Below are 23,377 nucleotides of genomic sequence, written 5' to 3' on the forward strand. Positions count from 1 at the left end.
CGTGGACATTTATTAGGTGCACAGATCTGTGCCAGTTTACTGGCTGGGTGTGCTGGACTAGTTCCCTGACCTTTTGCAGCCTTAGTTTCCTCACCTGCCTAACTGGGGAGAATACCAGCTTCATCACAGGGCTGTCGTGAGGATTTGGATAATGCAGATGTCAGTAAAGACAGGTCGTTCCCTATCCCCAGACAGCTGCCTCTTGAATTTCACTGCACCAGCAGCTATGGATGACATCCCATGGAAGAATGTTTGTTTCTCAGGAGCCAAAAGCCTGAAAGGCAAGCTTTCTATTTTGGTGGCCATCTGGCACTGATGGGATCAGAGCCAAGAGTATTTAAAGAGGACTTTGGCCCTCTTTTGGAAAGAAATTATTCTGAGCAGAAAGAAATTCAAAGCCCCAGTGCAATAAATATGAGTAATAATTGTTATTCATAGAGCATTCCCTATGCTTTCTACGAGTTGTCTAAACTTAGGTACCTGTTAGGGATTGAATACTGCCCCCTTCCCCCCAATGTTAAAGTCCTATCCCCCAGTGCCTCAGAATGTAACTGTTTGGAGAAAGGAGCTTCAAGGGGGGGATTAAGTTAAAATGAGGCTGTTACGGTGGGTACTAACTCAATAGGACTGGTGTCCTTATAAGAAGACATGAGGACAGACACACACAGAGGGAAGACCACATGAGGACCAGGGAGAAGATGGCATCTGCAAGCCAAGGAGAGATTCCTCAAGAGAAACCAGCCCTGCCAACACCTTGACATTGGACTTGTAGCCTCCAGAATTGTGAGGAAATAAATTTCTGTTGTTGAAACCACCCAGTCTGTGGCACTGTGTTCTTGCAGCCCTAGTGAAGTGATACAGTGTCGTTGTTGCCCATGGGTAAGGGGGTAAGGAAACTCAGACACAGAGATGTGTTAAGTAACTTGACCAGAAGCACACAGCTAATGAGTGGTCGGCTCAGGATCCCCCCAGGACTGAGCTGCGAGTCATTCTGTTTCACCCCCCAAGAATTGCCTCAAAGACTGTTTAGGTCACATTAGAGCGAAACGGGTTAATTTTCCATGGTGTTTGCTGTGTAGAGTTCTGTTCCAGTCTTGACAGAGAAGCACCAGCTCTGTGCGGGCAGGGAGCTTTCCTGTCTTCCTCACCTCACTTTCCCCAAAGTCTTGGATGGTGGTTGGCTTGTCACTGGAACTTGTAGGCTGACATGATTAATTTAAATTATTTTGTTTTCGAGAAAATTTGCTAATGTAGCATATTCATAAATCAGGTGTAAAGTGTCTTAACAGTATATTGTGACAGCCAGGGTCTAATGTCTTTTCTGCTGATCTTGTCACCTTTTTCTTTATGTCCTGATGAATATTCTAAAACCTGCTCTTCCATGAGTATTTTCTTAGGTAGGTTTTGTGACTCACACATTAGAAAAGGTCTATTAAAATTATTTTTAAATGATATTTCTTGAAATCTTTGTTACCAATAAATGTTGCACTCTGCCTGGTCTTTGCAGCTTCAGCCTGCTGACTATTTTAGGACAATTGTAACACCTTCCTGTCTGAGCTCCAGGCACTGCCACCTTCTGGCAGAAGTTTACTATCATGTCCTGAAGGCCTTCTGGATCAGGAAACTGTTGAATGATCACAGTGCTTTCTCATTGTGTCGTGGAACTGCCCAGCATTTGCAATTATATGAGAAGTGGAGTCTCAGACCCAGGTCCAGTCTGCTCTGGGGGGCAGCAGCCCAGGTCCACATTTGAGGGTGACCATGGTGCAGCCTTTTAATCTTCTTGACCTCCTGGCCACTTGGCAGGGTGGTAGAGGCAGAAAGTACTGCAGTTTCTACACCATCAAAATCTCCACGTTTCCTAGGCAGTGGTGGGTGAGCAGCCACCTCCCCTGAAGGCTGAGGAGGAGGAAGCTGTTGTGGTGCGGCCCCAGCTCTGGGCCAACGCACTGTCCTCTCCTAGATGTTCTGGAATTCCATGCATTTTTACTGGGTGAAGGCATTTTTACCTCAGGGCTTTACAAAGCTCCTTGTGCACAGGAAGTACTTTTTACATTGCAGTTTAATACATCTGACTGAAGAAACAATACATATCCTAACCGTGTGTGTTGCACTGGAATGTGCTATTTTGTTCCCTTAAACCCAACACATACGTACAGGCTGACTGCAACCCATTAAATTGATTTTTATGATCCGTGGTGGGGTTTGAATCACTGTATAAAAAATTCTGCTTTAGATTTATATATCAGCTAATTTTTTCCAAAACATTTTTCCAAAAAATTTTCCAGTCTGTTGTGGGATATTAGTCTGCTGTTTTGAGAGAAAAGAACGGTAAGATCAGGAGAAAAGGAGGACTCCGCTTCTGCCGGGAGGGCCGTGCTGGGCCGGCGGGCGGACGAGGAGCGTGGTGGCGGCCTGAGGCTCAGCGGCGCTCAGAGCTCGACCGTCCGCCGACCTGCCCGGAGTGAGAGTGCAGAGCACGTGGCGTGTGCGCCTTTGTGCCTCGCCTCGGGACGGGCGCGCGGATTCTCTAAAGAGGGGCCATCGCTGCAGCAGGAACTTAACTCTGCACTGTCCTTGGTATCTTTTGCATCACTGGCACTTTGGCTTTTTTTAATGGGTAACAGAGAGGTCGATTTTAGGGATTTTCAACTTTTGTTAACTTCACAGCCACACAAAGCAGCTGCCAACGTTTGTGTCTCTCTGGTGATGGTGGTGTGTAAGCACAGTCAGCCGGTGTCACCGTCCAGGTAGCACGCGAGTGGGCGGTCGCCGCGTGTGCTCACGTGTGCACTGAGCCCTTGTGTGTCTCCACAGGCCTCGGCAAGACGCGCAGGAAGACAAGCGCGCGGGACGCGTCCCCGACACCCAGCACGGACGCCGAGTACCCCGCCAACGGCAGCGGCGCCGACCGCATCTACGACCTCAACATCCCCGCCTTCGTCAAGTTCGCCTACGTGGCCGAGAGGGAGGACGAGCTGTCGCTGGTGAAGGGCTCGCGCGTCACCGTCATGGAGAAGTGCAGCGACGGCTGGTGGCGGGGCAGCTACAACGGTCAGATCGGCTGGTTCCCCTCCAACTACGTGCTGGAGGAGGCGGACGAGGCGGCCGCCGAGTCCCCGAGCTTCCTGAGCCTTCGGAAGGGCGCGGTGCTGAGCAATGGGCAGGGCGCGCGGGTGCTGCACGTGGTGCAGACGCTGTACCCTTTCAGCTCCGTCACCGAGGAGGAGCTCAACTTCGAGAAGGGGGAGACGATGGAGGTGATCGAGAAGCCCGAGAACGATCCAGAGTGGTGGAAATGCAAGAACGCCCGGGGCCAGGTGGGCCTTGTCCCCAAAAACTACGTGGTGGTGCTCAGTGACGGGCCAGCCCTGTACCCCGCCCACACCCCGCAGATAAGCTACACGGGGCCCTCGGCCAGCGGGCGCTTCGCGGGCAGAGAGTGGTACTACGGCAACGTGACGCGCCACCAGGCCGAGTGCGCCCTCAACGAGCGGGGCGTCGAGGGCGACTTCCTCATTAGGGACAGCGAGTCCTCGGTAAGTGTGCGGCTAGCGAGCTCTGCCCCGAGGAAGACAGACGTGTGTGTGGTGTTGTGCAGGGTGCCTCGCGTGTAGATACGCTCCAAACCGCGAAAGGATGTGTGCGCGCTCCTGTGAAGCGGCGTGAATATGGCTTAGGACAAGGTTTGCTGCTCGGAGGCTTGCTTAGGTCTGCTTTGGGTACAGTGAGGGTCTGTTCATGGTGCCACCTATTCTCTTGGAGACCAGAGGTAAGTAAAATGTTATTTACTTTTCCCCTAGGATTCCCCTTTTTCTCTCAAAGACTCAAACAGCCTTTTCTCTCCTGTTTCATGTTCTGTGCCTGCAGAAGGCCCTGGTGATTGGCTTCCTTCTGTCCTCCGCCAGGCTGGTGCCACTTTCTGTTGGTTTGTTTTTCTTTGTAAACGGTGTAATCCCGAGGTCATCTCTGCTGCAGGCAGGGCCACTGAGTTCATCTCTGAAAAGCTTTAAAGCAATTGCCAGCTGAATTGAAAAGAAAATGAGGGTTCTTGAGAGAGATGAGTTTGGCAAGTGTGAAATGAGTCAGGGGTGTGAGACCCCTGCCTTGGGGCAGCAGATCCTCATCCAGCAGTGGTCAGACCGGGGTTTGCGTGTCGGGTATGGCGGGGCCTGTCTGGAAGAACCCCACCAGCATCACACGGGCAGCCCTTTGTGTGTGCGATATGGAGATGCTCACCAGTTTTGTGGGCATCTTTTCGAATACACCCTCTGTGCAGTGAGACTCCCCAAAACAGGAGTTTTGAAGATAGAGTTCAGTGTACATCGATTTTATTTGTCCTAGTAGGCTTCAGTTTCATTTTTTACATACAGACCGTAAGGCTAGTAATTACGTACTGTGTATTGTCAGTGTTGTCCTCTGAGAAGGTTAATACCACAATAAATAAGTGGCATTCAAGATTCCTGTTGACGAAGCTGAGAGGAATTCAAAGCTCTGGTCAGTCCTTTGAGATAGAAGGGGCCTCATGATGGAGGCAGCCGGACCCTTTTATGGTGTCAGCAGCTTTGGGAGTCAGCCGCGGCCTCAGATGTGCTGTGCTTTGGTGGCACGCTGGCCTGAAAGTTAACCACATCTGAAATCTGAACTCTGATTTTCTTATCAAGCGGCCAGAGTTTATCATTTCTGGCAAGACATCACATTAAATTGTTCTCACGCAACATAAGCTCTGTGCAGAGCTTCCTTTAGATCATGTTTGCAGCCTTAAGTGAATAAGGACAGCAGCGCTTTGACTCTATTGAGCAAAAACTGAGAGAAAGCACTGGAAAACCAATTACAATAGAAAGTGCTCAGTCCAGAGTGCATAAGAGAAACGTGTAATTCTATCAGAAAGTATAATCTTGATTTAAAAATTTTGAGTTTGATGGGACTTCTTAGAAGAGAGAGGGGCTGAGGAGACCCCACATGTGGAGACATTAAGCACATTCATTGTTCTGTCTAGGACTTGGGAAAAGAGGAAAGAGGATTGGTGAGAATAATGTCCTCCAGGGTTGCTGGCTTTAGGGAGGACTGTTGCTTTGCTGTGGGACACGTACAGGTGGTTGTCACTATCTGAACTCGGGAACCAAAGCCTTTTGGATAGGGTGGGATGCATGCATTATCTGGATTGCACCTCAGGACTTGAAGATACCCCACTGTCTCATTAGTCTAACATTTTTAGAGAATAAGCTAACTTATTCTAAATAATTGAAGCACTAATTCTTTATATTGTCTTTCAATCATTTTTATGGGAGCCTTTCCAGATTTTTCGCATTCTGCCTTAACTGAGAAAACTGAGGAACGTCACGTTCATTGTGCCAGAGCTGGCCTTTGATTCCAGGGGTGTGGGGGCAGAAAGGGCTTCTCTGAGATTTGCATCTGCTCTGCACATGGAGCAGCACTGTCTTGGTCTGAGGCTCTGTGTGGCGTGATGCTGTGCAGGGCAACCTGTTGTGCTGGGTCTTGCCGTGACACGTGCCATTTTCACCTGTTAGTGTGCATGCCTTGGGCCCCGGGGATGCTGCCAGGGGCTCTAAGGTGTGTTGCTTCTTTTTTGCTGATGGCAGAACGAGGCCAGGTTTACTTCATAAGTAGGTCTGTCTCAACTGTCAAATGTGACTGCTGAGGATCTGTGCTGTTGCACAGTGGGCATGTCCCTTGCTTACTCTTTTTCCACCATTCACCGCCCCCCCCCATCTTTTCCTGTTCATGTTGGCATTTCTCAGAGTAGAGTCTGGCTTTCACATCCACCTCCAGCCACTGAGATCCCTCGGGTTCACAATCTGACATTATTGAACGTGCCTGTATGAAAAGGTTTCCAAGGGGTACTGCCTTCCTGCAGGACTCAGAGGCAGGCATCTTCATTCAATTTCCTTTTCTTTTCTTGCAGTATTTGGGCCTGGGACTTTCCTTTGATCGAGGTTACCACAGGAAGCCTGACTACTGAGTAGGCACAGCAGTTTTTTTGGAGTGCATCTGCAAGATGTGTATCAGTTTTTTAAATTTCCTGAGTGATTCTGATAAAAATGAGCTAAACTTCTGCTCGACCATATTTTTCTTTTTTTTTGAAAAAGAAAATTAACATTTTTTAATAAAAACATATACACACACACAATTCTTTAAGATGGAAGTAAAATAGAGATAGATTGAAAACATTTAACAAATAAACCTTTGCAATCTAAAAGGAGCCTAAGGAGACATGACGATTAAAGTGGTTTCCTGGATGAGACCGTGGAACAGAAAAAGGACATTAGGTAAAAGCTAAGGAAAAGTCCTACTGCTGTATATAGTAAAGTGTCCTTTGTCTCTGGCCCAGGAGTCTTGTGTCTTCTGCCAGCCTCTATAAAACTGTGACAGGTTAACTTGTCATTGTGCAAGTAAAGTAAAATTTCAGACCCCTGACAGATCGTGACAGAAAATTTGGGAATATAGGATAAATACATCATACTTGGAGCATAAAACCAGGTAAAACAAAAATATACCTAACAAGCAATGCATCACTAAAATAGAAACTATATTCACTATAAGATGTTCTCTTTATTAAACTGTCAAGACTATAATTCTTTGGAACACATAAATTTAATTATAAGGTGCCTTATTGAAGATTGAGCAGATATATACCATTCTAGAATGGTGTGTCAAAATAAGCAGTGTACATTGTAGCTCTTTCTAAGAAGCATAAGTTTCTTCCTGAGCCTACAAAACATACAGTAAATGCCCAATAAATGTTTAACTGTTGTTATAACACACATGCAATCATCATTAAATCCTTGACCACATTGTTCATGTAAAAATGCTCACTATTTTTCTGTTTTGAAGAATAAAAATATACCTACGAAGTCTTTGCTTGGGGCGGGAGAGGTGCATATTTCGAGAAAAACAAACAAAAACATTGCCACATCCTGTGCTATCCAGTTGTCAGTGAAGTGCTTGATATTTCAGAAGTGTCTGTTGGATGTATGTTGGGTTAATTGATGAATGAATGAACAAAAATGGGCTCTCTTTCTCGTCCTGTACCCCAGTACCTGCTGTTCATTCTTCCATCTTCTTATCCTTACTGTCATTTGTCGTTAGTAGCTAAAGGTGACACAATATTGTTTCTTATTCTCCATACTTAATTATCATACCTCCAGTCAACCATACCTCCTTGTATCTAGAAAATGCAGAAGTCCTATCTGCCCTTTGTATCCTCATCATAAATCCTCATGTATTTTATTCTGTCTACATTGATTCTATGGACATGGTTAGAAAGCCATACTTAAAATTACAGGTTGAGTATCCCTTATCTGACATGCTTGGGACCAGAAGTGTTTCGGATTTTGGATTTTGGAATATTTGCATTATATTTAGCAGCTGGGCATGCCTAATCCAGAAATTCAAAATCTGAAATCCAAAATGCTCCGATGTTTATTTCCTTTGAGCATGACCTTTGAGCATCATGTTGGCTGTATTAGTCCATTTCTGTTGCTTATAACAAAATACCTGGATACTTTGTAAAGAAATGAAATTTACTGCTTATAGTTTAAAGCCTGGGAAGTCCAAAGTCCAGGGAACACATCTGGTGAGGGTTTTCCTTGGTGGTGGCTTCAGTGACACAGGGTATCACATTTTGAAATGGGAGCAGAGAGAGACTCTCACGAGTTCTCCTTTTAAAGCCCTCAGAGCCACACCCCTGACACCATTATTAGTCCATTCACTACTGCATGGTCCTACAATCCAATCACCTCTTCAAGGCCCCACCTTTCAATTACCATAATAGGATTTCCCACCCTCTTTACACTGTTGTAGTGGAGACTAAGTTTGCGGGGGACATCAATCCACAGCATGAATGCTCAAAAAATTTTGAATTTTGGATTTAGGATTAAGGAATGCTCGTTAAACAACCTGTGGCAGTAACCTGTAACTAGATTTCTGGTGAGCTGTGCAAGTTGTCAGCATTTTATTTTCTTAATTGCTACAACCCCCCATCCTTGTAAAGGTTCAGAAAGTGACAGGTCACAACTAGGATGAGACTGAAAAGGTGCAGAGCCAGCCATCATGATGAGCTGGCTTGTGTCAGCCTAAGGCAGAGGAGGCCGTTTTCCTCTCTAAGACGTTAGATCCCAAGATCACATTTTCCCTCATATGTATTATGGCCCACAGTGGTATTTAGATACTGGTTTTTTTGTTTGTTTTTTTTGTTTTTTTTTTTGATCTTATGATACCTTTGTTTCCAATAGAGAAAAACTATCTTGCTAAAGATAATTTAATGCACATACTGTCCACACTAAAAGTTGATGGGTGTTTCTTTTCCGTTTTTTGATCTATTAAAATTATTTGTCCAGGAAATAAAAGAATTAGAAGAGTTCCTTGCTATATTTTTTAAATTGTAATATTTCTTATAGAAATCGTAATTTCTAACAAAACTGTGCTTTCAGGCAATTTCATCAACCCATCTCTCTAAATGGTGATTCTCAAACCATAGTGTGTATCAAAACCCCCTCTAGGGCTTGTTAAAACAGCAATTGCTGGGTCCCTCCTGCAGCCTTCCTGGTTCAGGAGATCTGGGGCCCAAGAATTAACATTTCTAGTACCTTCCTTGATGATGTTGCTGCTGCTGGGCTGGGGACCACACTTTGAAAACACCTGGTCTCTGTTGTGCATTCTTGGTGGCTTTATGTATTACAGCAGTTACTAAAACACCTTTCTGTATAATACTACATTTCTAAGAATTATAAAAATGCTTATAGGTAAAAAAAAAAAAAAAAAAAAAAAAAAAAAAAAAAAAAAAAAAAGCAAAACAACCTTTTCGTAAAGTTTAATTTTATGTAGAACTGTTATTAGCTTTTGTGGAGTAGAAGTCATATCTCTTCAAGTGTTTTTCTGCTTTTCTTTTCTTTTTTTTTTTTTTTTACTATTGACAGTTTGAAAATTAACTAGCTGTATTGGCTTTGTGTTTCTGCTGGAGAACTGGAGAGAGTTAAGTTGTCAGAGCAACGTGTGAACTGCTTCAGGTCAGCTCAGGGGTGAGGAGCCTTCAGTGGACTTCTTAGAGAGGTGCCTGGTCGTCTTCCGCCTGTGGGCCTGGCACTGAGATCTCCAGGTGTTTCCTCGTAGCGGGCTAAGGTGAGAGAAAAGCACAGGTTACGATGCGCAGTGCCTGTAGGCATCTCTCCAGTTTCAAAGTTAAGTTATTTTTAGTTGTCATCCTTTTTGGCCAGTACCCAATGGAAGTTTGAAGCCAGGATTTCTGTAATATTTCTAACTTTAAACATAATTTGTTCTTAAAAATGGAAGGGTCCGCAGGACCGTGTAGCATGGCCTCTTTCTAGTTTAGTGCTCCTCACTTCACTCATTTGCCCAATTCCCACTTGGGTCTGGAGCCCTCAGAAACCCGGCCTTGTCAGCCCTGGCTTGTTCCTCACTTTAAAGCAAGCGAACAAACAACACACCTTTACTGGGATCTGTGAACACAGGAATCTTATCAAAAGCTAGTTCTTCTCTGCAGTCAACAGCAAACCTGACCACTGTGCCCTTCAACATTTCTTGCGGACCGTGGCTCCAAATCCTTCACTGAAGGCTGGGGCTGTACCGGCCTGGTCATGTGTGTGCTCTGTGGGCGGGGGTGCTCTGCAGGAGGGAGTACTGCGCCTGTGAGCTCCTGCTGCAGCCCCTGTCATCGCAGCCTGGGGGCAAGGTTGCAGCTGTGGCTGCAGGAAGAACTGTGACTATGTTTGTCTTATAGATTGAGACCTCACTTTGGTTTACTCAAGAGGTATAAGTGAGGTATAGCTCCTTAGCGATCTGAGGATCACACCATTTAAATTAGCAATGAGATTAAATCATAGAAATCACTAGTTTCTCTGAACTGTGCTTTTTGTTTTGTTTTAACAGCACACCCACACACACACACACACACACACACCCCCACACACACGCACGCACACAGAAACGCAGATACCGAGTGGGGGCAAGTGGAGCTGCAGGGGCCCCAGCAGGCACAGCTGGCCCAGCCCTCAGGTTTTTCCTGCTGTGGACATGAGTAAAGTGAGTGGTGGGTTATCAGGTGGTTAAGGGAAAGCACCACCTCCGTTTCAGCCTTCAAGAGGGCCACCGTGGGCAGGTGGAGAACATGTAAATGTGGCTCTGGGTGGCACTCCGGGAAGCATTTCTTTCCCGCATGCAGGCATGCACACATCTCTTCTCCTTAAACAGAGGACCTGTGCCCCCCCCACCCCGCCCCCACTAGAGGGGCTTTCCCAGGTGACCTTTTAAAACACCTCCTTTGCAGTTTGCAGGAGAAATTCCACAAGAAATGTTTACGTTTTAGTCTCAAGATGTATGGTAGGAAAGTACCCAACAGCAATGGCTTCTAAAGTATCTTACTAATATCACTATCTTCAAAGAGTCTGGTGTGTATACCAGTCAGATCCTGTCAGTATCATTGCAGCATTTTTGAAAGGTGGAGAAGGGGGAGAAGTAGTTCATAGAAGAATGTGATTATGCATCGGCCAGTCTTAATGTTCAGAAAGTTCAGGGAGCATTGTTGCCTGGGGCCACTTCTCCAGCTATCCAGTGGCCCCCAAGAAGAGCCAAAACTGGTCACCAAGTACCACAGGGGATCTGAAGACAAGAGCTCTTTTGCACCACTGCTGGGCCCTCACCAGGGGGCGCTGCAGCAGAGCTCTGCCCCTCCCCCTCCTTCAGCATCCCCTCTGCCCGAGACTGCCTGCCTTGCCACTGCTGGTGGCTTCTGTGGCAGGAAGAGCACGATGTCCTCACCCTCACAATGCTAGGATTCCCTGATGTTCACCAGAATTTCACAAATCTTTTTAGACCAGCACGAAACCATTTTTAAAAAATTATTTTGGCAAAATAAAGCTAATATAAAAGTTACCATTTTAGCTATTTCTAAGTATATAGTCCAGTGGAATTAAGTACATGCACATTGCTGTGCATCCGTCATCACCAGCCACCTCCAGAGCTCTTCACCTTCTCAAAGTACAATTCTGTACCCAGTGAACTCTGGCTCCTCATCTGGCTCCCCCCAGCACTGGCAACCGCTGTTCCACGTCCTCTCTGTGAAAGTCGGACTACTCTGGGGACCTCATATAAGTGGCATTATGCAGTATTTGTCTTTTTGTGACTGGCTTACTTTACTTAGCATGATGACCTCAAGGTTCACCCATGTTGCAGCCTGTGTCAGAACTTCCTTTTTAAGGCTGAACAATATTCCGCTGTATGTATACACCACATTTTCTTTATCCATTCATCCATCAGTGGATGCTTGGGTTGCTTCCCCCTTTTAGCTATTGTGAATAGTGCTGCTGTCAGCATGGGATCTCTTCAATTCCCTGCTTTTAGTTCTTGTGTGTATATACCCAGAAGTGGAACTGCTGGATGAAATGGGAATTCAGTGTTTAATTCTTTAAGGAGCTTGCTGTTTTTCACAGCAGCTGCACCATTTTATACTCTCACCAGCAGTGCACATAGGCTCCATTTTCTCCACACTGTTGCCAACATATCTTGTTCTATATATGTGTATGTGTGTGTGTGTGTGTGTGTGTGTGTGTATATATAGATATAAATACAAAAAGTTTGTGTAAAATAGAAATAAAAGATAATATAAATCTTTTCATGAACTTTTTGAAGTACCCTCTTGTGTGTGTGCATGTATAAAAATAGCCATTTGGTTGGGCATGTAGTGGCATCTCATTGTGGTTTTGATTTGCAACAGCATGTGACCTTTTAACCTCAGCCTTGCTTTTTGCTTGTCTTCACTTAGCAGGCGTGCTCCTCACTTTTTGAGTTGTGTTTCTCTTTGGAGTCTTTCATTTATCTGGGATGTTTCTCATGACACTGTTACTAAGCATTTCCTTAACATGGGCTTTATAGCTTAACAAGAGCAGCATTGAGTAATAAAAGAGCGTTTCAGACCCCAGTGGAGTTTGTCAGCAGAAAGCAGTTCATCAGAAGTTAGGCCGGTGTGTAGTACCTAACAGTGGAATGGCATGCAAACTGCTCTGCTCTCCCTTCCTCCTTACTGTGTTCTGTTTCACCATTTTAAAAATCCCAACTACATTGTAGTCGTGGAATTACAGCAGAGTCAAGCAGAGATGATTCCACCAACAAATGGGGAACACCCACGGAAAATTTTCCCCAGCCTCGTGGCAGTAGTTCTCAAAGTGTGGTTCCCAGACCAGCAGCAGAAGCATCCCCAGGGAACTCGCTAGAATGCAGATTGCCAGGCCCCTCCCAGCCTGCTGAACTGCAATCTCTGGGGGTGGGGCCCTGCAACCACGGTCTGAACAGCCCTGTGAGGAATTCTGATGCTCAAATTTGAGAACCACTGACTGCAGAATGTCAACTTGGTTCAAACTATTTTGAATACCGTTGGGTTATATGGTAAAATTCTAACTTAAAGTATTGATTATCATTTGGTCACACCAGGTATGTTATTGCAAAGAGACACAGAGTGACAAGGACAGTAGTCTAAAGATTTCTACATTGAGGTATTTACATTTAACTTTAGGAAATATAGTTGGGGGACAGGAAGAGAGAAACACATGCACACATGCTAACTTGAAAATGGACAGTAAAAGCTCCATTTGTTGAAAGATTGGGCAGACGGGACTTTGAGGGCTGTTCTGTAGCTGATGATGGATTTTTCTTTATTCATGTAAATAAGTTTATTTCAAAAGCTAGTGAGGTGAATATTTGATCATGTCATGTGTGGATTGGCTTCAAGCCTGTGGAGTGAATATTTCAGAGACACATTTACAGGAAAGCAGAAGATGCTGGTGAGGCTGGCCACACAGGGGTGAGGAAAGGATAATCTGGTGTCAAAACAAAGAGAGAATATCAGTCGACAGCCAGTGGCATGCATGTAGCCAGTGAGTTAATTTTTATTTTATTTTTAAAAATTTTTAAAAATTTATTATTTTTTAATTATTTTATCAATATACAATATAGTTGATTTTCATGTCTTTTTACCAATTCCTCCTTTTCCTCCCTTGCTCTCCCTCCTCCCCCCATCAACATCATATCTGTTCACTTAACAAAATCAAGGAATTGTTGTAATTGTTGTGTCTTCTCTCCCCAACCCCCGTTCATTTATATATTTACTTATTTTTATTAGCTCCCACAAATAAGTGAGAATGTGCAGTATGTTTCTTTCTGTGCCTGGTGTATTTCACTTAATATAATTTTCTCTAGGTCCATCCATATTGCAGCAAATGGTAGTATTTTGTTCTTTTTTTTTATAGCAGAGTAGTATTCCATTGTGTAGATATACCACAGTTTCCTTATCCACTCATCCGATGATGGACATTTAGGTTGGTTCCAATTCTTGGCTATTGTAAATAAAGCTGCAATGAACATGGGAGTGCAGGGATCCCTTTGAAATGATGATTTCCATTCCTCTGGGTATATTCCCAGCAGTGGGATGGCTGGGTCATATGGTAGATGCATCTTTAATTGAGGAACCGCCATACCATTTTCCGTTTCCACGCCATTTTGATTTTAAAAGGCTATATAGACAACTAGGGAGGGTGACCTAATAGAATGATAAAACTGAAAGGTGTTTTTTTTTTTTTTTTTTCCTGAGATAAAAGCAGAATGTTAATCAGTGGAACACAATTTGCCTCTAACACATTGGTTCTCAGACTTTTTGATAAATGAACCACTTCTCTGAACAAAAAACAGTGCCTGCTGTAAAGAAATAAAGAGGGAAAACTATCCGTTTACCAAACTAAAAGGAAAGAAAGGTACACCATTTGATAAGAGACAACAAGGTGACCTCTCTCTGGGGGTGGAGGGGCGCCAAGTGTGTGTGCAGGTTGCTGATGCTGGGAGACTTGAGCATGACCAGAGATGGGCCCACAACCCACATGGGAGGCCTGGGGAGTCACACGATGGGCGTTTTTACTCTCATCTTTTCATGAAGTACAAAGTGAAAGGTATGTTTTAAGGTTATTAAAGGATCAGGCATGGCTAGGAGCAAGGTCCCTCCCTCCCCTCTTATTTCCTCATGGCCATTGTGCTCAGAAGAAGATCACATTAACACCAAAGCTTTGGGGGAAGAAGGAAGAAAAAAAGGACATTAAAGACTGCTCTCAGCATCTATTTTTTCCCCCAATGAGAAAATAGTGATTAAATCTTGAGTGGAGAGAAGTGTCTGATCAAGGCATCTGCTTTATAAAAGTGCGAAGGTGCTTTAGAGCAGTGTTTGAGGCAGTGGATCAAGTTGGTGGAACTGGAAATGAGCTGCAGAAACAAGTTGATCTGTAGGAAGAGTATCAAGGAACATGTTCTCTGGTGTTCTTTTCTAAAAGGATTTACTAGTTGCGAGCAGAAGTTGCAGAGAGATGAGGTGTAAGAATTACCTAAAGGCATGGATAGTGGAAGAGGTGGCCAGAATGGGAAATCAGCGAGTCCCTGTGTTCAGTGAACACCAGATACCGTGAGCCCAGTGTGGGGATTTGGTGTTAAGTTCCTGCGGTTAGAGGGATTATATTCAAATAGGGGCTGAAGGCCTAGACAGAAAATGATAATGGCCCTGAGAGAGGCTGGTTTCTTACCATCTGTTAAGTTGTCTTCAGATTCTACTTGGGAGTAGCTTCGTAAGAAGAAGACTGGACTGGAATGAACGGGCTGTGCTAATTGTTGATTCTCAGCACCTCCGTTTCAAAAACTGAGAAAAAAAAATCATTCTATACAAGAAATGGAAAAGAAGACAACAAAAAGGGGTCTAACGTTAAGAAATTTGAAGAGTTGGCCCCGTGGTCGGCAAGGGAGGTGTTTGGAAAAGGAAAGGCAGGAACATTTGGACAGTGGGGCAGAAGCATAGAGGTAGGAACTGAAGGGCAGGTAGAAAGCTGGTGTTTCAACCTGAGAAGAAAGTACATGGCTGCATCTAGTTAGAGTTGTGTCCAGTCCTAGAAAGTTTTATCAGGTGTGACAGCTGCGACGGCTTAAAAAGGAGTCCGCAGATTCTTCAGCGCTCCTCCCTTTGGAGGGGGGAGCCGGGTCCCCTGCCCGGTGCATGGCTGTGCTCAGCCACTCACTTCCAATGCTTCTCTCCGGCCATTCATCTTGGGGAGCCAGCTGCCACCCTGTGGGGACACAAGCAGCCCCCGCCCTAGCACAGCGTTCAGATTCTGCACTCTCACCAGCGCCTGGACTCACGTCTCAAGGACGTGACAAGCTTAAATTAGAGGACTCGGTCATACCGTTGCACTACTACTTGTTGAGTGGGGAGCATGGCACGGCCCTTTTCCTGATCCCCTAGGTCTGTGTCACAGAGCCGGGTGTGGAAGGGCCACCGCACATGAGAACAGGTGGTGGTGCCTTCACGGGATTGTTCCCTGTGCCTGCGCTCTCCAGTGGTGCCCCAGCCATTCCATCAGGGGAGATTCCCCGCAGGAATGTCTGGAGCAGAGGCAGACTCCCAGGACAGGACCAGAAAGGTGCCACAGACGGGGAGGTGGCATGGAACTCCCTCCATCATGGGACACTTTCCCCTAAAGCACATTCACAGTTTTTCTCAGATGGCTCCAAAACCACTGTGGTTGGCTTAAATTTTATTTCAGTTCTCAAACTGCATGAGGATCCCCCGGGAGGGCTCATTGAGACACAGATTGCAGAGGTTGACACTGGCGGCTGCACCCACCGCAGAGCTTGCTGTTCCTGCAAGGCCCTGGCTGCAGCCACTGCTGCTGCCACTGGCCTTGGGAGCACACACGGGAATCCTGGCCTGCTTCATCTTCACATCTCATGTAGAGGCATTCAGGGTGACACGTAACCATGTCAGTGTATAGATTGCTCATTTTCCGATTTCCTATGGGAAGTCTACTCAATGTGAGTTAAGAACACTCCCAAATTTTCAGCACTCCTGTTTGGCATAAGTGGGTTCTCTGTCCTTAATGTTAAGTTTTCTGCTCGGGAGCCCACGAAATTGAAAATTACCCTTTCTGCTGTGTCCGTTTTACTGCTATAATGCACACAAGCATGCACACACCTTGATGGGAAATTAAAGAGCTTAAGTGAAATGCAAATTTCTCTATTCAGAAAGTCACCTGTTGATCATTTGGCTTAATTAAAATCGGGCATACATGTATTTACTACAACTCACTCCCATACCACTGCCCTAGAAACGATGCCACTCTATCAGAGAGCTGATGAGAGTAGCTGTAAAGCCAGCGCAGTGCCTGGGTCACGGTAATCTGTAGGAGTGGGATGGCCCTCCGTCTCTTCCTAAAGGCCTGACTTCTAGCACCAAGTATACATCCTTATTATTTAGAGCGAGGAACTTGAAACGAAAGTAAACATTGCCTTAAGGAAAACCTGAAGCCATCAGGAGGGGGCTGAGCGATTTACAACCCGTAGTAGTGGTTTATACTTCACGAAGTTCACGGAAAGATTTGTATTATCTTTCAATTCTGTTTTTTCATGACGTTTTGGAAGTGCCCTCGTCTGTTGTGTTGTGCACAAGTGCTGTGTGGTTGGCCACGTGGCTCTCCTAATCTTTTAGCACTAATAGCATCGGGGCGGTGACAGTGAACCCGAGGCCCCAGCCTTGCTTGTATGTGGTATCCCTGTCAGGCAGTACCTGTTTTCATTTGTCTTCCTTCCAGAATCACACGTGGCCACTGACTTGGACGGTAACACCGAGAATGCAGAGGCTTGCTTCCACTCATCTTCTTGTTCAGTCCTGCAAAAGTAGTAATGACTTGAGAATTGTGCCGTCACACGGTTCCCTTGAATGTCATCTTGTGCTATTCAGAGTATCATGTTGGCAGGATTGGTTGGTATCACCATCCCTGGCAGCAGCAGGGTTCCGTGATCCACTGAAATAATTGTGGAGTTCTGTGTCTCCTCTACCCTCCCGGCCTCTAGTGGCCGTGATTCTGAAAATAGCATGTAGCCTAAGGCCTAATCTGACGGGTCTCTGCTAGGACTCACCCAAGACATCAAGCTCTGGGTTTAGCTTGGAGATAAGTTGGGGCTTTTCCCTGCGAGGTTTGTTCTTGTTTGGTCTGTTTGGGGCCAAGGGACACATACATACAGACTATAAGTACCATTGTCCCTTTCATTCTGTTATGCTAACAGCCGTGGCTGGTGGGTGAGCCCAGCTGCCCTGTGCAATTTAAATGTTCTCAGACACCGGTTCCCCTGCGTTGTCATTTGGGTAGATGGAGTGGTTCCTTGTTTTGCAAGATCAAACATTTATTATTTGGGCTTTTGTAAACTCAAAATGGATGCTTGTGAATTTTTTGGAGGTCCTGCTGGGAGGGATGCAGAGCAGGGGCAGAGCTGCTGGATCCTCAGCCTTGAGAGAACCAAAGCCAAAAGCTGGTTTAGGAATTCTGCTGGAACTGCATTAGGCCTACTGCAGGTGGGGTGTAAGGTGGATGTTACATAGCAGGCTGAGGAGGGAGAGATCTTCCCTCGTTTGGGGCTGGGGAGGCTTCTCCAGGGCCATATATCCTTGGAGCCGAGCCGTTAGGGAATGGGTGACCAAGGAGTAGAACAGACGATGCCCCAAGAACCACATGAGCAGGAGTGAAATGGGATGGGGGAGGGGCGTATTTTAGTCTTGTGGACTGGAACTGTACGCAGGGGCTGGGTGGGCAGGTGGGTTTTGTTCTGAGGCCACTGGGGAAGGCCAGGGCCCCTGCCCCTCCTCCTAAGCCATGCTGCCCCTTTAGTGCTGCAGGGGAGGTGGGTCCTTGCTCCCTTCTTCTTTATTTTTTTTAATTTATTTTTTTCATTGACACGTTGCAGTTGTGCATATTTATGGGGTACAATTTGGTGTTTCAATACATATATGTTGTGTGATGATCAAATCAGGGTATTTGGCATTTCCATCACCTCATGCATTTATCGTGTCGTTGTAGTGAGTACATTCAAAGCCTCTCCTAGCTATTTTGTAATATGCAGTGCCTTACTGATAACCATGTGGAACACAACACCTGAGCTTTTTTCCTCCTGTCTAACTGTAACTTCGTACCCCTGACCAGCCTCTCCCCATCCACCCCTCTCTTTCCCCTTCCCAGTCTCTGGTAACCACTCTTCTACTCTCTGCTTCTATGACATCAACTCTTTCTTTCTCTCCCTCGTTTTTTTAGATTTTACATGTTAGTGAGATCATGCAGTATTTGTCTTTCTGTGCCTGACTTATTTCATTTAACACGATGTCCTCCAGGTCCATCTGTGTTGTCACAAATGACAGGATTTCATTCTTTTTTATGGATGAGTAGTATTCCGTTGTGTGTATGTACCACATTTTCTTTATCCATTCATCCATTGTTGGGCACTTGGGTTTATTCCATTTCTTGGCTATTGTGAATAATGCTGCAGGAAACATGGGAGTGTAGCTATCTCCATATACTGATTTCCTTTCCTTGCCTTTGGGTATATACCCAGTACTGGGATTGTTGGGTCATATGGCAGTTCTATTTTTAATAGGTCCCTGATTTCCCCGAGCACTCTGTCATCAGCCTGGTGCCTCGCATAGCTCAGGGTCAGCTCTGGTTTCTTCAGAGGGTTGTCCTGACCCCTAGCACCACCTCACCCGCCCCCCATGCTCACGCATCCAGGCCGTGGCCTGCCTGGCCTACAGTCAGTGTTCAGTAAATAATTATTTGTTGAATTAGTCAATACTGGTTTATTTTATTTTATTTTATTTTTTTTTACAAAGAACATTCCTCCTTCAATATCTTTCCTGCATGTTTTTCAGTAAATGAGATAAAAGACTAATTTTAATAAAAAATGATAGATTTCTAAAATATACTCAAATATAAGTAAGGCACTGACATAATCACAGAATTTAAACATTTCTCAATAAAATCAGTGCCCAAACCACACATACTACAACCCCCTCTGGGATATTATGAACTGTGTTTAAAATGCTACCAGAGTTTTCCCCTGCTCTTATTTATCTTTAAATAGCTTAGTATTAGAAAACTTTTGATGGCTTAATTTGTAGTAATGGTAGAAGTCACAAGAAGTAAATTTTCTAGCAGCTCCCTACATGCAAACCACTTTTAGTAAATTCCAAGTCTATCAAAAAATAGTTTGGGAAATGAAAAATTTGTTTCTTAAGCATCCAGATTAACATAGGTGCCATACATTCCTTAATGACTTTCCACTTTTCAAATAACTAGAATGCATTTAGCACCAAAACTGTGCTAAGCAAAATGGTAATTTTTCTTTGGTTCAGAACGTAAGAATCCTGGGCTGCCTTCAGGTCATTCTGAGTATCAGATGCCATTACTAGACATTAAAACAGAGACTTCACCATTTGAGCCACATGGTGGTTTGGATTTAGGTAAACGGAAGATTTGGAGGATAGTACACAAAATCATTGAGTCCCACAGCATGAAGTATTGTGGGTTTTCCGGCACCTCCTGTCTGTGACCCACATGTAACCCGTGTTCTGCTTCCTCCCCAGCCCAGTGACTTCTCCGTATCTCTTAAAGCATCAGGGAAGAACAAGCATTTCAAGGTGCAGCTCGTGGACAATGTCTACTGCATTGGGCAGCGGCGATTCCACACCATGGACGAGCTGGTGGAACACTACAAAAAGGCGCCCATCTTCACCAGTGAGCACGGGGAGAAGCTCTACCTCGTCAGAGCCCTGCAGTGATGGCGGCCCGCAGGCCCTGTGCCCAGCCAGCTCCAGGCCCTCAGTGCCACACTCGCCCCCAGGGCCAGCGGTCAGCCAGCTTTCCTGCTCTGCGGAGGGTCCGTCTGCTGGTGGCTCACCTTGACCGGCTTCCTCTGGCTTCCTTTGCCTTGTCTGTCTTTCTGTTCAGCTCACTCTGTTGCTTTGTTTCCCATTTGCCATCCCAGGCCTCACACCCATGCTTGAGCCCACCACCCCCACCCTCCAGCCTGGTTTAAAGGATGGGAGGTGGAAAGGGGCGAGCTTGTTCACTATATTTCTTTTCCATTGGAAACGGCGAGAGTGTCTTTAGATTGCTCATGCCAACAGAATCCTCATTAGAAAGGCATTGAGCACAGCCTGAATGCACTGGAGCCCTGGGCTCCTCTGCCTGCCAGGCAGCAGATGCAGTATCCCTGGTCCCAGCGGCCCTTGTTCCTTGTCCTGTGCCATGATGTGGCTCCCAGACTCTGCAGGGAGTGAGCGCCCATGCTGATAGCAATACTGGAACCACCAGAGAGACAGCAGTGAGCAAATTGTCCAGTGCCTTGGGGCTGTGCTTGCAATAAAGAGAGAATTCCCTTGAAAGTCAGTCTGCAGAAGAGGGAACCATGACTCAGAAGGACAGATGTTTTGGTAATTTACCCCACATGTGCCATCCACATAGTGCTTTTTCCTCTTGCCCTTCGGCTTGTTTGAATTTCACAATTATGTATTTAATTCTCGAAGTAATATGTATCTGTAGCCGTTTGTTGACACTAATGCAGATGATTTAAGGAAAAGAGCTGATCTAAGGGGAAGGGGGGCTACCAACACTTTATACACACGCACACACAGTATATATATACATATATATATATATATGTATATGTATATGTATATATATATATATATAATTTGCTTTACAGGGAAATTTTTCAGGGTTTACAAAAGAATATGTGATTGGTAGTAAGAGACACAGAATGTTTATGTAGAAATTGCATTTTCTCTTTTCTTGACATTTGAACTTCTTTATAGTTTAAAAATACATTCTTGAGATGGCACATTCCTACGATTGAAGAAGGGGTCTTGAGATCCCCTAAACTTGCATACCCAGTTTTTTGGATATTGTAATAAAAAAAAAAGTATTATGACAAGACTCTGTGTGTATTTATCTGGAAAGAGTCAGAGTCAGGGAGAGTCATGACTGCAGCATTTACTGAACACTCATTGCTGAAAGGGAACATTTTTAGGAAGGAGTTTAACATGTTTATTACTTGTTTTCTTTTTTCAGAGTGTGTTCTTTTCCTACCCCCACAGTTTTGTATATTGAAATAATAGGTTTTAATTAGTGAAACTCCAAGAGAACTCAGAATCTCAAGCTTGGTCTTCACTTTACTCTCTGGAAATTATTTGTTAAAAAATGTTTTACTGCACCGCTCTCAGCAGAGCTCTCGTGGTCGGTGTACCTCTCCCCTGCTGTTTTGCTCAGCAAGTGCCCACTGGCACTGCCAGCATTGCCAGTCACTGGCACTGCCAGGCATGGGCAGTGCAACCCAGTGGTGCAGGTTTTGTGCCCCTGAGGCCAGCCATCACCAGTACGTATTGAGCACCCTCAGGGCCAGGCACAGGGTCCCCATTTGTTCCTCCTCCACCCTGTGAGCTGGGTCCTGCTCTCATCCCCATCTTACAGATGAAGAAAGCGAGGTACGAAGTCAACACACAAAGACACTGGGCCATCGCGGGGCATGGCGGGGATGCAAGCCAGGGGTCTGCCCCAGGCCGGGCCCTTCCCACCCAGCCTAGGAGGGAATGCAAGAGGAGTGAGGCGTTTCATGAGAGTTTGCAGTTAGCGTACCGCTCCTGTCTCCTGTGAGTTAATTGCATCTTTTCATTGCCTTTGATGGTAATAAATTAGAAGTTTGGTATCTGGTACCTGAGGTTGGCAGCACCCAGTCATCTCTGAATAGAGTTTTAGATGAGTGAGGCAGGTCATTACCCTAGACAAAATACCTCTGTTCTGTGCCTTATCCATGGAAAAACAATTCCTGCAGACTGTTAAGATTCACTGTTGTGCATTACATTTTGATCTTTTGCTAGAGTCCCTCTAAAAAAATGAGTGCATGGTCAGCCAAAGGACTGTGACTTACATGTGGCAATTTGTGAGGAAGCGAGCAATCAAAGGATGGAACACAGACACACATTTGGCTTCAGGAGCTTCTTCAAGGCTCGTAGTTGTAACTGATAGTTTTTTCATTCGTGTCACATCTGCCTTGTGAGAGTCTCCCGGCTGCCTGCACTAGGTCAGCATCAGTTAACATGTATTTTATTAAGGAACCGGCACCCCAGGATGTCCTGGCATCAGGTGGGTTGATAGTCCAGGATGAGCCTATAGAGAGAGTGGGTGGTCAAGGAAGGATCCCATGGGGTGTGGATAACTAATGCTTTGGGCAGGTGGCACTAATGCCACCAACCTTCCTGCAAACCCAGAGATCTGGACAAATCTTGTTTTGCTACTCCATTGCCTCTGTACAGACAGCAGAGGACAGTGAAGGTTAGTCATTATATAGCTGGATAACTTTGCACACTTCGCATTTAAACGTGCCTTCATTTTATGTAAACACTGTGCCACGTGTGAATCCCACAGAAGTTCAGTACATAACCACCCAGCCCTTCACAGGCAGCTTACGGCCAAATGCCGTGAAGTGTTGTTTCTAGGGAACTATAACTGTCACCTTTTTTCTCAAAGTGCATCACAAATTAAAATCTTTAATTAGAATCTTTATAACTTCTGAAACTGACATTTCCAACCAAAATATTTTCAGTGCCAGTACAATTTTGTCTTTTGGTTTCTGTGTGCTACCTGGTTTGTAATGAACTTTTCTATCATTCTTGCTGCCCAATGCAAGTCTGGCAAAATAATTTCTTAACACCAGAGTTTAGAACTGAAAGGATAGAAAAGTTTGAAAGTATTATTTAAGATATCACTTTTCAATAAACGGCCTGGTTTGGGCCTTTTTCTCACTCGGGTCCAGCATGGTTTATTGTTGGCGTGTGATTGCGTGATCAGCAGGGTCATTTCAGGGAACTGGCTGCTCTCCCGGAGGCAGCGCTGGTTCATCCAGAGGCTGGTACACCTGCTGTAGGCCAAGCACGATGCAGTGCCAGGTGTCCTTATCAGCCCTGGGGTTTCAAGCAGATGACCCAGCTTCTCTGGATGTGTTTGCTCTCAAGTGAGATGGGTCTGCTGTCCCCATCCCGGGGTGGCCCTGGCAGAAGGGTTTGTGTGAGGCCTACGGGACAGCACACAGCTGTCGTTGCACACATGCCCGTCTCTTGAGATCACCAGTGCCTCGTTAGCCGTGGGCTTCCTCAGAGGACCCCACCGAAGAGCTGTTTCCATCAGACCCTCCGTGTGGTCTTTCGCTAGCAGTCTTAGAGCCCATCCAACCCTGTGTTTTAGAGGTGTTTGAAGAGCTGTTGTTTTAGCAAACTTCTGTGGCCCATCTTTCGTTAAGCTCAGGGCCAGAAGCCATACTTGGCCATACTCAGCACCACCTTCTTGCCTGAGGGTTTAACAAGTTCATATCCCTAAAAATGATCCTCTTTTAGACAGGAAATGTCACTATTTTCTCCTTTGCGGGGAGGTAGTAGGTGTGAAATACGAGATTCTCTGCCTGAGTTTGACAGCACTATGGCCTGTTGAGTACTGAGCAA

General features: G+C 45.4%; 1 protein-coding gene across 3 annotated transcripts in view; it reads left to right on the top strand.

Moving 5' to 3' along the window:
* NCK2 (NCK adaptor protein 2) overlaps positions 1-22,684 on the top strand; it is a 141,427-nt gene extending 118,743 nt beyond the window's left edge. For all 3 annotated transcript variants that reach the window (XM_063078143.1, XM_063078144.1, XM_063078146.1), the window contains 2 exons: positions 2,818-3,539; positions 19,469-22,684. In XM_063078143.1, coding sequence (XP_062934213.1) covers positions 2,818-3,539; positions 19,469-19,663 — 917 coding nt within the window. In that variant the 3' untranslated portion in view covers positions 19,664-22,684. The remainder of the gene's footprint in view (positions 1-2,817; positions 3,540-19,468) is intronic.
* The last annotated feature ends 693 nt before the right edge of the window (positions 22,685-23,377 follow it).

This window comes from Cynocephalus volans, chromosome 14, assembly GCF_027409185.1.
Source record: "Cynocephalus volans isolate mCynVol1 chromosome 14, mCynVol1.pri, whole genome shotgun sequence".
NCBI classification, from domain to species: Eukaryota; Metazoa; Chordata; class Mammalia; order Dermoptera; family Cynocephalidae; genus Cynocephalus; species Cynocephalus volans.